The following is a 17,402-nucleotide window of genomic DNA, read 5'->3' as shown; positions in this document are numbered from 1 at the left end:
GTGGAGACGGAGCTCCGCAGGAAATCACGAAAGGCTTCCTTCGCTTTCCCGCCGCCTCTGCTTCAGGGAGACCTGCCGACGAGTCCTGGACGGAGGGCTGGGCTGATTCCAGGGCTGGGAGTAAACTATGATTAAGCCATGATTAACACCGGTCTCTCTCCCTGGGGGAGACACGCTCGGTTCCATCATCACCGCAGCCTCTTTGGGCTAGGACCTCAGTGTTTCTCAACCTTGACAATTTTAAGGCATGTGGACTTCAACTCCCAGAATTCCACAGCCAGCATTGCTGGCTGTGGAATTCTGGGAGTTGAAGTCCACATGCCTTAAAATTGTCAAGGTTGAGAAACACTGGGCTAGGTAGACCCGCCACCTCCCTACTACGCAGCCCATCCTCCACAGCCATCTCAGCCTTCCAGGTGCCGGATGGGGGGGATCCCTCGTCCGAGTCCCCCTCAAACTTCGGGGGGAAGCAGGCAGCGAGGATCCCCGGCCGCCTCTTCCCAATCCCGGGGAAGAGAGAGGGAAGGAAGGAGGGAGGGAAAGGCTCCCGGTCTCGCCAGACTCCGCCCGGCTGGGAAAGAGGCGCCGCTCTAGGAATCTCCTCTCGTTCTCCCTACTTTCCTCCCCCCCTCCCAGCTCTGACTTGTTTTCCGCCTTTTTCCCCCCGGGCGGCATTTTGGGCGGCGGTGCAACTTCTGGGCGTCCGGCAAGGCTGCTCCTCGGCCCCGCTCCGGGCAGGTGGGGCTGCTCCTGCTCTCCCTCGGCCGGCCAGGAGGAAGGTAGCCCCAAGTCCCCCCCGGGTCCCCGGAGGGTGGCTGAGCCTGCCAGGATCCCGGGTGGATGCAGGGCTGGACGGGGAAAAGGGGGGGCTCGCCCCACGGAGGGAAAGGGGGGGCTTTGCTTTTGAAGGATTTGGGGGGGGGAATATGGGGCAATGGAAAGAAAGACCCGCCTTCTCCCTTCAATGGGGGGAGGTTAGTTTAAGGGGGGGAGTTTAAAGTCCTTGAATTGAGCTCATGGTCTCCCAACCCAGAAAAGATCCACTTTCTTTCTGCTTAATCTAAATAGAGAGGAATGAATATTTGCTTTTATTCTAATTTTTCAGTGGGTTTTCTTTTGTTTCTACAAAGCTGGGCAGAATCTGAAAAAAAAAATCATTATTTTCCTTCTTTTGCCATGAAGAGGCTGTGAGTGGGAGCCCCTTGGTGGGTTTTATCAATCAGAATAGAGCTGGAAGGGACCTTGGAGGTCTTCTAGTCCAACCCCTTGCTCAAGCAGGAGACCCTGTACCAGGGATAGGCAACCTTGGCACTTTTATGACTCGTGGACTTCAACTCCCAGAATTCCTGAGCCAGCCATGAAGTACTTTGAAAAACAGGTGGACGCCCTCTTCTTTGTGGCAGCCCAATATTGGAATACTGTTATCATGTCACCCCTGGTCCATCTTTACTCTAGCCTGGCCATAAACAATTCCTGCTACTGTCCTTCACATGTTTTTGTCTCCAGGTTTTTAATCATTTTAGTTCCTCTCCTTTGCCCTTTTTGCAGGGTCTCAATATCTGTTTTGCAATCTGGTGACCAAACCTGGATGCAGTATTCCAGCTGTGGTCTTACTAATTTACTTGCTCTTTATAAAGCTTTACTAATCCTTCTTGTGATTTTGATTCTACAACTCTTGTTTATACAACCAAGGATTCTATTAGCTTTTTTGGATGCTTTTGCACACTGATGGTTCATGTTTACTTCGACACTTGATTCTTCTCACAGTTAACAGTTTTTGAGGCAGGTTTTCCCTAATCTTTATTTGCACCTTTAGTTTTTCCTGCCTATGTGTAAAACCTTCCTTTTCTCCACATTAAGTATATTCTAGTCATGAGTTTCATCCCACCAAGTTTCAATAATGGCAACTTTATAATATCTGCCTTCACATACTAATACTTCAAGTTCACCCTATTTGATTCCTAAACTTCTTTCTGCTTAATCTAAATAGAGAGGAACGAATATCCTGGATTTTGTTCAATGCTTTGATTTTCTTTGGTTTCTACCAAGCTGGGTAGAATCTCTAAAAACTGTTATTTCCCTGGTTTTACCTCGGAAGAGGCTGTGATGCAGCAGCTGCTTCTTGGTGGCTGATTTAGAAAGGAAACTAGCAAATGGTAGAAGAAGCTTGGGAGAGAAATGGAGGGGAAAAGAAGGGAAAAATGAACAGAGCTGGAGATGAGAAAAGGGGGAAAGAGGGAATGGGGTGGAAAAGGAAGAGGAAGGGATTCAGGATGGATGTTGGACTTGACCAAGGCCTCAGACTGCAGAATTCAGTGACACCGAAAGGGAAAATGATGAAATATGAGAGGAGAAAAACTTGTTAATACCATACTATAATTTTGTTAAACCGTAAAGGCCACAAGATAAAATTTGAGTTTCACCCCATCACACTCTCCCAAAGCGGGGATCAGCTTACAGACCAGAGATTACACATCCCTCAACTAAAGTATTGCTGGTTTAACCATGGTTTCTGGAGCTGCTGCCCTTGGTGGTTGGGTGGATGCAACACATGAAGCCGAAAGAAACGGGCTGACGTTTGACCCCAAAGTCCATCTTGGGCAAGTAGGACCACCAAATTAATGTGGGAAAGAAATAGAATAGCATAGAATAAAGAAGAATAAAGTATAATAATAATGAAAAATCACTAAAAGCAAAAATGATGTGTCTGCATAATCTCTGAAAGAAAGCTGTGTTAGCCAAAAGCTGTATTAACAGTACGTGAATGACCTAATGCATATTTAGAAACATTGTATAAAAGTAAAAACTGCCTTCATTGTATTCCCATGAGAAATGGAGCTAACGTGTGAGAAACTATCTGAATGTTACACAAAGTAGATTCCATATACAATGTAAGATTCCATCTATGCTTCCTTTGTTCCTGAGAAAAAGAAACCTATAAAGCTTTAGTTTAGACCCTCCCCCTTGTTCAGAAATTTGCTGATTGTTAAGTCACTTCTGAACCTTTTTGCGCAAAAATAAAAACCTCTCTTTCACCTTCGGAATTTCGTAAAAGCCCTTTATTTTTTTAAGGCTTTATTTTTCCACAAGAAAATGGAAGTTTTGGCCAAAGGATGCCATTAGCCTCCCTTTGGGTAAATGGGTGTCTCAACCCCCACCATGAGGTATTGCTGACCGTGATGAATTTATTTACACCCTCCCTAAACTATAAAGGAATAATAGAAAGCCATTTTAGGAGGAGCCCATGTTCAGTTTGCATTGGAGGTACAAAGTCTGGGGCGGGGTTCTTTGCCTGTTTTCTCACATCATAGAGCATCACACACACGCACAACTGAGAAAAAGGAAAGGGCAGGGATCATTAACAACTAGGGGAGGCAAATGGGGAGCAACAAGGAAAGCCGTCATAGTGCAATGGTTAGAATGTAATATTGCAGGCTAATTCTGCCGATAGTTTGATTCTCACCGGCTCAAGGTTAATTCAGACTTCCATCCTTCCGAGGTCTGTAAAATGAGGACCAGATTGTTGGGGAGACAATATGCTGACTCTATAAAGCACTGATAAGCGATATATATGTCTAAGTGCTATTGCTATTCTGTCGACTATCACAAATCTTTCTTCTTTTTCCTTCATCCAGCAGGGGGCACTGGAAAAAGTGGACAAAGTTCCAGTTGTTAGATTTTCTGCGCTTAGAAAGCCCTGCAATTGAGAAGGCCCCAGAAATTATGCTGGGTGGAGAAATACTACGATAGAATGTCCCCTCAGAGGAACCAGGAGAGACTCTTCAAGTGCTCTGAGGGCGGGATATCCTTTGCTCACAAATCCCTCCTTTTGATTAACCGGAAGCTGGACATGAGGAATGGATCCGATCTGCGTTTGAAGTGTGGAAACTCGTTTTGTGGTTGTGAAACTTTGCCAAACATCTCCGGAGCTACCCCAGACTGAAGCCCTACAAATGTGGAGAGTGTGGGAAGCATTTTGCTAAAGGCTGGGACCTCAGAGCTCTTTAGCGTATCCACCAGGGAAAGAGACCTCAGGAAGGCCTCAGTGTTTTTCCAGGCCTCAGAATTGCCCAACTGAAGAGAAACCCCTGCAACTCAGAGATGCTTAAACATTAACAAATCCACACTGGACAAAAACCTTATCAACGTCTGGAGTGTGGGAAATCTTTTGTTCGAAAAAGAAGTGTCAAGATCCAGAGGAAAATTCACATGGAAATAAAACCTTATAAATGCTTAGAGTGTGGGAAATGTTTCACTCGGAGTTCATCTCTTTGCAATCATAATAAAACACACACAAAGGAGGAAAGCAGAACTTGCCTAGAATGTGGGAAATATTTTTCCAGCAAATTAGCCCTGCAACGACATCAGACAGTCCACACTGGGGAAAGACCCCATGAATGCCCAGAATGTGAGAAACGATTTGGGACGTCTTCCGCACTTCGGAGCCACCAAAAGACGCACACGGGGGGAAAACTCTATAAATGTAACGATTGTGAGAAATGTTTTTCTCTAAAGGAAAGTCTTTTTCGACATCAGATCATCCACACAGGGGAGAAACCCTATCAGTGCATCGAGTGTGGGAAATTTTTTTGTATGATATCAACCCTCAGACATCATGAGAAAATTCACAGAGAGGAAAAAAAATTCAAATGTTTAGACTGTGGGAGAGCATTTATTTGTTCATCTCATCTTAGAAGACACTGGCAAGTCCATATAGGAGAGAAGCCCCATAAATGCTCAGAGTGCGATAAATGTTTTTCTAAAAAAGACAGACTTTTGATACATCAGAGGAGCCACAGTGGAGAGAAGCCCCATAAATGCTCAGAGTGTGATAAATGTTTTTCTAAGAAAGACAGACTTTTGATACATCAGAGGACCCACAGTGGAGAGAAGCGCCATAAATGCTCAGAGTGCGATAAATGTTTTTCTAAGAAAGGCAGACTATTGATACATCAGAGGACCCATAGTGGAGAGAAACCACATAAATGTCCGGAGTGTGGGAGATGTTTCTCCCAAAGGACACACCTAATTCGACATGAGAGACTTCACACCGGAGACAGGCCCTATCAATGCCCAGAATGCGACAAGCGATTTGTGGAGTCTGCTGAACTCCGGAGACACCAGAAGGGGCACACAGGAGAGAAGCCCTATAAATGTGGGGAGTGTGCGAAAGGTTTTCTCACAGCAACACTGCTTCGGATTCACAGGAGTATCCACACAGGAGAGAAGCCTTATAAATGTGGGGAGTGTGCGAAAGGTTTTCTCACAGCAACACTGCTTCGGGTTCATGGGAGAATCCACACAGGGGAGAAGCCATACAAATGTGTGGAGTGTGGCAAATGCTTTTCCCAAAAACAACACCTCGGAAGTCATCAAAAGGTCCATAAAAGAATGAAGGTCCATAAAAGAATGAAGCCATAAAGACTGTAGAAATCTTTTGCTCAAAAGGAGATATCAGAAAACTCAATGGGAGAAGGCCTAACAGGCCCTGATGGTGGAACAGTTTTTCATAGTTGTTTCACCCTGAGAGGTCATGTAAAAGTTCCTAAAATTAGAACCTCTTAGATCAGTGGTTCTCAACCTTTCTAATGTCGTGACCCCATAAAACAGTTCCCCATGTTGTGGTGACCCCAAGTGGGTGTGGCCACCAATAAGAGGGAGTAGGACAGCTAGGGAAAAGGGAAAAAAATGGCGGACTGCATTGTTTGGCGACCCCCGTGAAATGGTCGTTTGACCCCAAATGGGGTCCCGACCCACAGGTTGAGAACCACTGTCTTAGATCCTGAGAGAGCATTTTTTGTCAATCATCCCTTAAAAATCATACTCTAATCCATATAGGGAAGATGTATCATAAATGTTTGGAGTTTTAATATAAAATACTCTTTTTCAGCATCAATGAATTCTTACTGGAGAGAAACTTTATCAGGGCTTAGGATGTGGCCCAGGTTTTTATCTGACAATCAGATCTTCAGATGCCCTTGAAAAATCCACACAGGAGAAAAACCTTAAGTGTGTAGCGTGAGAAAACATTTCCTTGCCAATTGGAACATCTTGCCTCCTGGAGTTTGTCCCTTTGAAATTGCCTCCTTGGAAATTTTCTTGCCAACTTAAAAAAATTATAATTTTGTAAAAAAAAATAAATTTTAAAAGGTGAATGTCATGTGAAAATCTAAAACCTAACGTGAAATTCTCCGGAATCATAAAAGGACTGCTGCTTTAGGCAGGGAGGGTTGGACTCGAAAACTACGATTCTTGTTATTCGGTGATGGGTCCCTTGTAGCTCTGTGATTCTAAGAATTTAAAAAGAAAAAGGGAAAGGGACAGTGAAAAAGAAAAAGTGTGTGTGGGGGGTGCAGCCGAAAAAGGAAAAAAAAGCTAAGGGTTCTGCTAAGATCTTGGAAGCCACCAAAAGTCTCTTTTGAGCTGGGCAGCATTTACGAATCCAGGAAATCTATACAGACAGTCCTTGACGTAGGACCACAATTGCTGTTGTTAAATGAGACATTTCTTCAGTGAGTTTTGCCCTATTTTACGACCTTTTTCGCCACAGCTGCTGAGTGAGTCACTGCAGTTGATAAGTTAGTCACGCGGTTATTAAGTGAATCTGGCTTCCCCCATTGACTTTGCTTATGAGAAGGAAGGCTTCAAAAGGGGATCACGTGACCCTGGGACACAGCAACAGTCATAAGTATGAGCCGGTTGCCAAGCATCTGAATTCTGATCACATGACCATGGGGAGGCTGCAAAGGTCGTAACTGTGAAAAACGGTCATAAGTCAACTTTTTTTCAGTGCCGTCGTAACTTTGAACGGTCGCTAAATGAACTAGTGTAAGTCAAGGACACTCTGTAGGAGCATAGAATATGTATCCTAGAGCACAGCGGATGGAAACCCGGAAATAAAAAGGGCTTTGCTTATAATGTTGTGGTCATTTTGAAAGACCGTTTGAAAGAAACCAAGATATTAATGTAAAAATAAACGGATTTTCGTGCATTAGCTGGTTTTAAAATCAATGGCAAATGGACAAAGAAGTTGACCAAAATATGAAAATGGAAGACCAAAAACAATTGGTGGGAAAAAGCGATCTAAAACAAACGAGACAAAAGAAAGACTGGGGCACCCCCTCCGTCTGTTCCCACCTGGGCACCTGCGCAGCTATACTTCTAGGATCTTCGGGATCCAGTAGGGACCTGCTCAGGGCCCCTTCCCGGCCCTCCTCCTTGCTGCACGGAAGACACTGCCCCTCTTTCCGCCCCTTCTCAGCCACGGAGGGGACACCTCCCCCCAAAAAAAACCACTGGGAGGGATCCATAGGCTGGGAAACGCAGAGGGGGCAGGTAGGAGCTTTTGGGGAAATTACTCCAGAAGGTCTCTCTGTGGTCCGTCAGAGCACGAGGTCTCTGAGCATGCATATCGCGCCCGTACAGTTGCAGAGAATGCATTAAACGGAGTTTGTTCTGAGGTATTATTGAAAGAAGAAGACCCATCAGGGTGCAGTCCAAGCTGGGAATAAACAAATATGGAGATTGCTTTAGAAAGTAGGTGGCAGTTTATTGAAGAGGAGAGCCAGACAGAAAGATGGCTCTAGGAAAATTGACCACATGTAGTAAGGCAGTTATGGTGAACCTTTTAGAGACCGAGTGTCCAAACTGCAACCCAAAACCCACTTATTTATCGCAAAGTGCCAACACAGCAATTTAATCTGAATACTGAGGTTTTAGTTTAGAAAAAAAAACTCACATTAACATCTTTTGTCTTAAAAGAAAAACACAATAACAAAGCTTTCAGCGATAAAGAAACCAACTTTTTACTGAAAGGTAAAAGTTTGAATTTGGCATGCTTTGGAACAATTTATGTGAGTTTTGCTGCTGTATGCATGCTGGTAATTTGTCTAATCTTAGCTTATACTTTGTAAGTTTGAGAGCAACACATGCAGCACTCAGGTCATCTGTTAGTCTTGTTTCTGGTGTCAGATTTGATATAATTCAAAGCTGAAAACAGCGCCCTTGCTCCGGAGGCTTGTTTTGGCTAGAAAGGGGCTTGTGAAATGGCATTTTCTTGGGAAAACTTAGCCAAAGAGCGAGGCGCACGTGCCCACAGACAGGGCTTCGAGTACCTCGTCTGGCACGCGTGCCATAGGTTCGCTACCACTGTAGCAAGGAGTGGTGGGTTTTCATACCTTCTTGAGCTTTTGTTTGGAGTTGTTCCTGTGGCATGAACTTTGACCTGACTCTCAGTGTGCCTTTCTGGTATTCTAATAGTGGTGGGTTAATCCTATTATGTCCCAAACATCATATCCTGCTTCCCCGGGGCTATAGCTGTGAGTGATGACTGTTGGATTTTTTGATCTGAGGGATTGTTGATTTTAGGAATCTTTGTTTTTTTTTAATCCCAGCTTCCTGGCTCCAATCTTTCTGACAAGATTATCACACATGCATTTCTGCAGATCTGGTTTCTGTTTGGGGCAGAGAAACTGGTGTGTGGGGGGTGTTTCTGCCTTTAAGATCCTTTTGAGAAATATAATAATCTGCCTTTTTAATATTCCCAAAATATTTCTTTCTCTGGATTCTTCCCACAGTATTAACCCAGACTGACCTCATTGCGATGGGGAGGGGAGGCTTTGGGGGAAAGAAAAGGGTTAAATTAACTGAATGCAGTTAATGTTTTCTTAATCCCCAGGAGATCCTCTTTCTTTGAGCTCAATGTAAAAAGCTAAAAATAAAATCTTTTGTTTGTAAGGTAATGTTTACCTTGGTGCTGCTTCAAAAAGCTGGGATGTATTTCTTAAACTTTACATTTTCCTTGTCTTGCCTAGAAGAGGCTGCGATGTGGCAGCCCCTTTTTGGTGGATATTCTATCAAGGACCAATGAAGTTTTGACAAGGGATTTGTGGAGTCTGCTGAACTCCAGAGACACCAGAAGGGGCACACAGGAGAGAAGCCCTATAAATGTGGGGAATGTGGGAAATGCTTTTCTCAAAAACAACACCTTGAAGGTTGTCAAAAGGGAGACATCAGAAGATTCAGCGTAGAGGAGAGTAAAGGTAAAGAAATCAACTGATTGCAGAGGGATTTACTGTTTCATATTTTTCTTATGTAGAGTTAAGAGAAAGATTTAAAGTAAATGAAAATTATATTTGGGATTGAACAAGAGACTATTAGGGAGAATTTGAAACTCTACTTTATGTGTAAATGATAAGCATGTAATTACTTGCCTATCCATGATAATCTCGGCATAGTTCTCCAACACTGAAGTTCCAAAACTGCCACACACTTCCTATCCTCCTCCTCTTGTCCAACTTTCTCTTCTGCAGAAGGTCACTGGAAATATCATGGCTACCACCATTCCGATCTTGAGATTTCGTTACTCTAGGCTATATCAATAAAATAAGAATTCCGGAACTTTTCTGGGTTTGGTTTCCTGATTTAGCCTCCCTTGAAGAACTGATATCCGTCTTGAACTTGTGATATCATACTTCTTTCCAAAACGTTGCAAGGAAAGTCATATTAAATTTAAGTCCTACTCCTGGGATTTCTTTGCTACCGCCCAAGCGTTTTCATACCACTTATTCATAACTTGTTTTAAAATTCCAAATGGAGTCAAAATCCACCTTTTGGGTTTTGTATCTTTTGTGTCACAGTAGAAAAAAATGTTCAGGCTAGTAAGAGAAAAGCAACAAAGAGGATTAGGGGAACAGAAGCTAAAACATAAGAGGAATGTTGCAGAAATTGTTATGTCTAGTCAAAAGAGGAGAAGGACTAGGAGCGACAGGATGGCAATCTTCCAGTAGTTGAGAAGCTGTCAGTACGTAGAGGGGACAACCTAGTTAACAAAGCACCTGAAGGCTGAACAACAAGTAATGGCTGAAAGCTAATCAAAGAGAGATGCAGGATAGAACTAAGGAGAATTTCCTCACATTTAGAACAATTAATCAGTGCAATGGCTGCCCTCCAATAGTTGCAAATACTCCATTCTGGAGACTTTTAAGAAGAGATTAGACACTCACTTGTCTAGAACGGTATAGGATCTCTTGCCTGGGCATGGGTTGAGAACTCTGTTATTCTGTAAAACTTGCTCATTTGTGGCTTGGAAAATTATACAAACCCACCAGTTACCCCACCGTCAGCAAACCATGATCAGAGCAAAGCAGGCTGGGCTGGGAGTAAATTATGATTAAGCCATGATTAAGACCGGTCTCTCTCCCTGGGGGAGCCACGACCGGATCCATCATGACCGCAGCCTCTTTGGGCTAGGAAGACCCTCCTTATCACGCCCACTTCCCCATCCAGCACAGCCATCTCAGCCTTGCCAGGTGCTGAATAGGGGATCCCTCGTCCGAGTCCCCCCCCCCCAAATTTCTGGGGGAAGCAGGGAGGGAGGATCCCCGGCCGCCTCTTGCCAATCCCGGGGAGGAGGGAGGGAGGGAGGGAAAGGCTCCGGGCCTCTCCAGACTCCGCCCGGCTGTCCAAGAGACGGCTCCCTCAGAGTCCTCCGAGGCGCCGCTCTAGGAAGCTCCTCTCGTTCTCCCTACTTTCCTCCCCCCCTCCCAGCTCTGACGTGTTTTCCGCCTTTTTCCCCCTGGCGGCATTTTGGGCGGCGGTGCAACTTCTGGACGTCCGGCAAGGCTGCTCCTCGGCCCCGCTCCGGGCAGGTGGGGCTGCTCCTGCTCTCCCTCGGCCGGCCAGGAGGAAGGTAGCCCCGAGTCCCCCCCGGGTCCCCGGAGGGTGGCTGAGCCTGCCAGGATCCCGGGTGGATGCAGGGCTGGACGGGGAAAAGGGGGGGCTCGCCCCACGGAGGGAAAGGGGGGGCTTTTCTTTTGAAGGATTTGTGGGGGGGGGAATATGGGGCGATGGAAAGAAAGACCCGCCTTCTCCCTTCAATGGGGGGGAGGTTGGTTTAAGGGGAGAAAAGTTTAAATTGCTTGAATTGAGCTCATGTTCTCCCGACCCAGAAAAGATCCACTTTCTTTCTGCTTAATCTAAATAGAGAGGAATGAATATTCTTTGCTTTTATTCCGATTCTTTGTTTTTCTTTTGTTTCTACAAAGCTGGGCAGAATCTGAAAAAAAAATCATTATTTTCCTTGTTTTGCCCTGAAGAAGCTGTGAGGTGGCAGCCCCTTAATGGGTTTTATCAATCTGAATAGAGCTGGAAGGGCCCTTGGAGGTCTTCTAGTCCAACCCCTTGCTCAAGCAGGAGACCCTATACCATTCCAGACAGGTGGCTGTCCAGTCTCTTCTTCAAAGCCTCCAGTGATGGAGAACCCACAACCTCTGAAGGCAAAGCTGTTCCCCTGGTTAATTGTCTTCACTGTTAGGAAGTTTCTGCTTAGTTCCAGGTTGCTTTTCTCTTTGATTAGTTTTCATCCATTGTTTGTTTTCCTGCCTTCAAATACTTTGAAAAACAGGTGGATGCCCTCTTCTTTGTGGCAGCCCCCCAATATTGGAATACTGTTATCATGTCACTCCTGGTCCATCTTTACTCTAGACTGGCTATACTAATCCTTCTTGTGATTTTGATTCTATGACTCTTGTTTATACAACCAAGGATTATAATAGCTTTTCTGGATGCTTTTGCACACTGATGGTTCATGTTTACGTGATTTGCCACTCGATTCCAAGGTCCCTCTCACAGTTAACTGTTTTTGAGGCAGGTTTTCCCTAATCTTTATTTTCACCTTTAGCTTTTCCTGCCTATATGTAAAACCTTCCTTTTCTCCACATTAAGTATATTCTAGTCATGAGTTTCATCCCACCAAGTTTCAATAATGGAAACTATATAACATCTGCCTTCACATACTAATACTTCAAGTTCACCCTATTTGTTCCCTAAACTTTGAGCGTTAGTGTATGGCAGACATGTCAAACACAAGGCCCGGGGGCCGGATGCGGCCCACGAAGTGGTTTCATGTGGCCCACAAAGCCATCCTGGAAACAAGGAGAGAACGGCCCCCGCTACCTTGGCCCTGGCCCAGGCCAGCCGGGAGCCAATGTACAATTTTGTGGTGGCCATCTTGGCACTTCCCCGGTGGACCATGCCATGGCACTTGCCCCAGTCCCACCCCCTTCTGGCAGAGACCCTCAGATCTGTCCCTCTCCTGCCCAGGCCCCCATAGGCACCCTTGATGTGAATGATGTAGAACTGGCCACGCCCACCCAGTAGGCCACACCCATGCCCACCCAGTAGGCCACACCCACTCCATCCACACCCGTCCAGTAGGCCACACCTACTCCATCCACACCCACCCAGTAGGCTGCACCCACTCTAGCCGCACCCACCCAACCCCCAGGGCAGCCTTAATGCTGATGCGGCCCTCAGTGAAATTGAGTTTGACACCCCAGCTGTATGGGCATTTCAGTCCTTTATTTGTCTTGGATATGTTTCTTATCTCTCCTCCTGTGTAATTGGGTTTTATATCCTCATATTCCCCCAACCCGGAAAAGATCCACTTTCCTTCTGCTTAACCTAAATAGAGAAGAACGAATATCCTGGATTTTGTTCAATGTTTTAATTTTCTTTGATTTCTACAAAGCTGGGTAGAATCTCTAAAAACCGTTATTTCCCTGGTTTTACCTCGGAAGAGGCTGTGATGCGGCAGCTGCTTCTTGGTGTCTGATTTAGAAAGGAAACTAGGAAATGGTAGAAGAAGCTTGGGAGAGAAATGGAGGGGAAAGGAAGGGAGAAATGAACAGAGATGCAGATGAGAAAAGGGGGAAAGAGGGAATGGGGGGGAAAAGGAAGAGGAAGGGATTCAGGATGGATGTTGGACTTGAGCAAGACCTCAAACTGCAGAATTCAGTGACACCGAAAAGGAAAATGATGAAATATGAGAGGAGAAAAACTTGTTAATACTGTACTATAATTTTGTTAAACCATAAAGGCCACGAAATAAAATTTGAGCTCCACCCTATCACACTCTCCCAAATAGGGAATCAGTTTTCAGACCAGAAATTACACATCCCTCAACTAAAGCATTGGTAGTTTAACCATGGTTTCTGGAGCTGCTGCCCTTGGTGAAGTGATTCCAGTGGTTGGGTGGAGGCAACACATGAAGCCGAAAGAAACTGGATGACATTTGACCCCAAAGTCTATCTTGGGCAGGTAGGACCACCAGATGGAAGTTTTTGCCAAAGGATGCCATTAGCCTCCTTTTGGGGAAGTGGGGGTCTCAGCCCCCACCATGAGGAATTGCTGACCCTGATGAATATATTTATACGGTCCCTAAACTATAAAGAAACAATAGGAAGCCATTCTAGGAGGGGCCCATATTAAGTCTATGCTGGCCCAAAGAACAATGTCCATGAATAACTACATAGGTTGTACTCTCTGCATTAGCGATACAAAGTTATTGGGTGGGTGGGTGGATGGGGGTCTTTGCCATGTTTTCTCACATCATAGAGCAGGGCTTTTCAACCTTTTCACCGATTGTACCACTTTTAGGACATGGCAATATTCGAGTACCACCTAGCAAGGTGTCAAAAACTTCACCAAAAAAACCCCCCTGCTCAAAGTTTCAATTGCAGTGAAATGACTTATGACCATTTTACACATTTATGACCATTGCAGCATGCCTAGGGTCATGTGATTTATATTTGGATGCTTGGCAACCGATTCATATTTATGATAATTACAGTGTCCCAGGTCATGTGAATCTTTTTGCAATCTTTTGACAAGCAAAATCAATGGCAGGGCTGCTGGTGGCCAAGTGCTAAGGCAGGACTTCCCTCCCTCTCTCCCTCCTTCCCTCCTCCCACTTTCTCATGCCCACCTCCTTCTGAAGGAAGAATTTGAAACCCCCCCCTCCCATATTTTCTCTCTTCCATATATTCGTCAAACAAGGAAAAGCCTCCAGAGACAGAAAAGACAAACTGCTACGTGAACTAGCTTTAAAAGGCACATTCCCCTTTAAGAATTAGCTACTGGGTAGAAAGGAAAGTTAAGGAGTGCAGCCGGCACTTAAGGAAGAAAAAAAAAATGTAGTAAGTATTGGCTGCTGGCTAAGGCAGCCTCCCCAAATGGCTCCTTTCATAAGTAAAGGAATGCTACAGGCAAAATCCATTCAGGAGAAAAATACTTCAAAATTCTTTGCAGCAAAACTTACAGCTAACAACAGCAGAGCAATAGAAGCTAACAGGAGACCTCAGCCAAATAGAAATTGCCAAACACTCCTTAAGAGCACAAAGCCCACATTGCACAAATCCCAGAACTTCAAAGTCACAAAAGCACATAAGAATCCTTCCACTCTCCATCTCCCTCCCTCCGTGCCTCACCTCCAGCCATTGTTGCCTTTTGTCATTCTTCTTGGAGGGCAACCCCTCTTCCACTGCATTTCTTGTCTGTTTGCTGCTGCCAGCTCAGATGGCTGCCACAACAGTTGTAGATCAGCTCATGGGCGACCTGCTTCATCTCCTCTCCCCCCACCCTCCTCCTCCTTTTCTTTTCCCTTTGGTGCAGCTAGAGCTGACTCCGCCTCCTCCCAAGGCTGCTGCTTTTTTCTCTCTCCCTCTCCCACCCAAACTGCCTCCTTTTATAGCCTCTCCTGTCTCCGCTCCGCTCCCCCTCCTTTCTCATGAAGGAGGGTGAGCCAGAAGTGAGCCTGGGGCCTTTGCCTCGCCCCAGCCACTTTGCAGCTCCAGAGGATTGTCTCACAGTAAGTCCTTCCCTGCGCTGGCTCTTTCCCTCCCTCAGTACACTTGGCTAGGCAGGGCTGTGTACCACCTTCCACTCGTTAATGTACCACAAGTGATACGCGTACCACCGGTTGAAAAGCCCTGTCGTAGAGCACCACACACAGACAACTGAGAAAAAGGAAAAGGCAGGGATCATTAACAATTTGGGCAGGCAAATGGGGAGCAACAGGGAAACCCGTGATAGCGCAGTGATTAGAATGCAGTATTGCAGGCTAACTCTACTGACTGCCAGCAGTTCGATTCTCACCGGATCAAGGTTGACTCAGCCTTCCATCCTTTTGTGGTCAATAAAATGAGGACCCAGATTGTTGGGGGGCAATAGGCCGATTCTGTAAACTGCTTGGAGAGGGCTGTAAAGCACTGTGAAGTGGTATATATATCTAAGTGCTATCTCTGTTCTGTCAGCCATCATGAATCTTTCTTCTTTTTCCTTCATGCAGCAGGTGGCACTGGGAAAAGTGGACCAAGTTCCAGTTGTTAGATACTTCAATAGGAAGTCCCCTCAGAGGAACCAGGAGAGACTCTTCAAGTGCTCTGAGGGCGGGATATCCTTTGCTCACAAATCCCTCCTTTTGGTTAACCGGAAGCTGGACAAGGGGAATGGATCCCATCTGTGTTTGAAGCTTTGCCAAGCATCTCCAGAGCCACCCCAGACTGAAGCCCTACAAATGTGGAGAGTGTGGGAAGCATTTTGCTAAAGGCTGGGACTTCAGAGCTCCTTAGCGTATCCACCAGGGAAAGAGACCTCAGGAAGGCCTCAGTGTTTTTCTAGGCCTCAGAACAGCCCAAGTGAAGAGAAACCCTGCAATTGTGTGCAGTGTGGCTTTGCTTTTCTGAAAAGTCAGAGATGCTTAAACATCAACAAATCCACACTGGACAAAAACCTTATCAACGTCTGGAGTGTGGGAAATCTTCTGTTCGAAAAAGAAGTGTCAAGATCCAGAGGAAAATTCACATGGAAATAAAACCTGATAAAAGCTTAGAGTGTGGAAAATGTTTCACTGGGAGTTCATTTCTTTGCAACCATAATAAAACACACACAGAGGAGGAAAGCAGAACGTGCCCTGAATGTGGGAAATGTTTTTCCAGCAAAGCATGCCTGCAGCGACATCAGCGAATCCACACTGGGGAAAGACCCCATGAATGCCCAGAATGTGAGAAACGATTTGGGACGTCTTCCACACTTCGGAGACACCAAAAGACGCACACGGGAGAAAAACTCTATAAATGTAACGATTGTGAGAAATGTTTTTCTCGAAGGGGAATTCTTTTTCAACATCAGATCATCCACACAGGGGAGAAACCCTATCAGTGCATCGAGTGTGGGAAATTTTTTTGTTTGATATCAACCCTCAGAAATCATGAGAAAATTCACAGAGGGGAAAAAAAATTCAAATGTTTAGACTGTGGGAGAGCATTTATTCATTCATCTCACCTTAGAAGTCACTGGCATGTCCATATAGGAGAGAAGCCCCATAAATGCTCAGAGTGCGATAAATGTTTTTCTACGAGACGTAGCCTTTTGATACATCAGAGGACCCACAGTGGAGAGAAGCCCCATAAATGCTCAGAGTGCGATAAATGTTTTTCTAGGAGACATAACCTTTTGATACATCAGAGGACCCATATTGCAGAGAAACCATATAAATGTCCGGAGTGTGGGAAGTTGTTTTCTTGCGAACAATATCTTAGAAAACACGAGATGATTCACACAGGAAAGAAGCGTATCAGGTCTCTGCAGAAAAATGAAATGTGCTCAGAATGTGGGAGATGTTTCTCCCAAAGGTCACACCTAATTCGACATGAGAGACTTCACACTGGAGACAGGCCCTATCAATGCCCAGAATGCGACAAGCGATTTGTGGAGTCTGCTGAACTCCGGAGACACCAGAGGGGGCACACAGGAGAGAAGCCCTACAAATGTGGGGAGTGTGCGAAAGGTTTTCTCACAGCAACACTGCTTCGGGTTCACGGGAGAATCCACACTGGGGAGAAGCCGTACAAATGTGTGGAGTGTGGGAAATGCTTTTCCCGAAAACAACAACTTGGACGTCATCAAAAGGTTCATACAGGAGTGAAGCCATAAAGACTCCTAAAGTGTAGAAATGTTTTGCTTAAAAGGGAGATATCGGAAAAGTCACATGGGAAAAGGCCTAACAGGCCCTGATGGTGGAACAGTTTTTCATAGGTGTTCACCCTTAGAAGTCATGTAAAAGTTCCTAAAGAACATGGGAGAGCATTTTTTTGTCATTCATCCCTTAAAAATGATACTCTAATCCAGGTGTATCAAACTCGCAATGTCACGTGATCTTTCGCAACGTGTTGTGACTTTTTTGCCGTTGCTGGCAATGGGGTGGGTTCAGTTTTGCTATGATGCATCCAGTGCACGGACTGGCAGTTTGACACTCCTGCTCTAATCCATATAGGAAAGATGGAGCATAAATGTTTGCAGTCTGATGTATGGGTTGCCCGAAAAAATACTCTTTTTTCAGGATCAGTGAATTCTTACTGGAGAGAAACTTTTATGAGGGCTTAGGATGTGGGAAAGGTTTTCATAAGGACTCCTGCTTTTGGCAGGTAGGATTGGACTAGAAGATCACAACTCTTGCTATTCTGTGATTGGTCCCTTGTAGCTCTGTGATTCTAGGAATATATTCTCATATATACAGGTAGTCCTTGACCTATGACTACAATTGAGCCCAAAATTTCTGTTGT

The 17,402-nt window shown here is 45.2% G+C and overlaps 2 protein-coding genes across 3 annotated transcripts; both read left to right on the top strand.

Moving 5' to 3' along the window:
• Window positions 1-623: 623 nt before the first annotated feature.
• Window positions 624-6,337, top strand: LOC120298478 (zinc finger protein 616-like). 2 transcript variants are annotated; one of them, XM_039322265.1, is made up of 2 exons: window positions 624-779; window positions 3,636-6,337. In XM_039322265.1, exon 2 carries the CDS (start codon window positions 4,210-4,212, stop codon window positions 5,419-5,421), a length of 1,212 nt encoding a protein of 403 aa, XP_039178199.1. In that variant the 5' UTR covers window positions 624-779; window positions 3,636-4,209; the 3' UTR covers window positions 5,422-6,337. The 2 variants fall into 2 exon arrangements, with proteins under 2 accessions (XP_039178199.1, XP_039178200.1); XM_039322266.1 differs by having other exon boundaries at window positions 638-779; window positions 3,639-6,337.
• A 4,206-nt stretch (window positions 6,338-10,543) lies between these two features.
• Window positions 10,544-16,985, top strand: LOC120298477 (zinc finger protein 420-like). Its single transcript, XM_039322263.1, has 2 exons — window positions 10,544-10,690; window positions 15,128-16,985. The coding sequence occupies exon 2, from the start codon at window positions 15,535-15,537 to the stop codon at window positions 16,771-16,773; it is 1,239 nt and encodes a 412-aa protein (XP_039178197.1). The 5' UTR covers window positions 10,544-10,690; window positions 15,128-15,534; the 3' UTR covers window positions 16,774-16,985.
• Window positions 16,986-17,402: the final 417 nt, after the last annotated feature.

This window comes from Crotalus tigris, unplaced genomic scaffold (genome assembly GCF_016545835.1).
Source record: "Crotalus tigris isolate CLP2741 ecotype Arizona unplaced genomic scaffold, ASM1654583v1 scf7180000023903.560294, whole genome shotgun sequence".
Lineage (NCBI taxonomy): Eukaryota > Metazoa > Chordata > Lepidosauria > Squamata > Viperidae > Crotalus > Crotalus tigris.
This window is presented reverse-complemented; position numbering and strand designations above follow the sequence as displayed.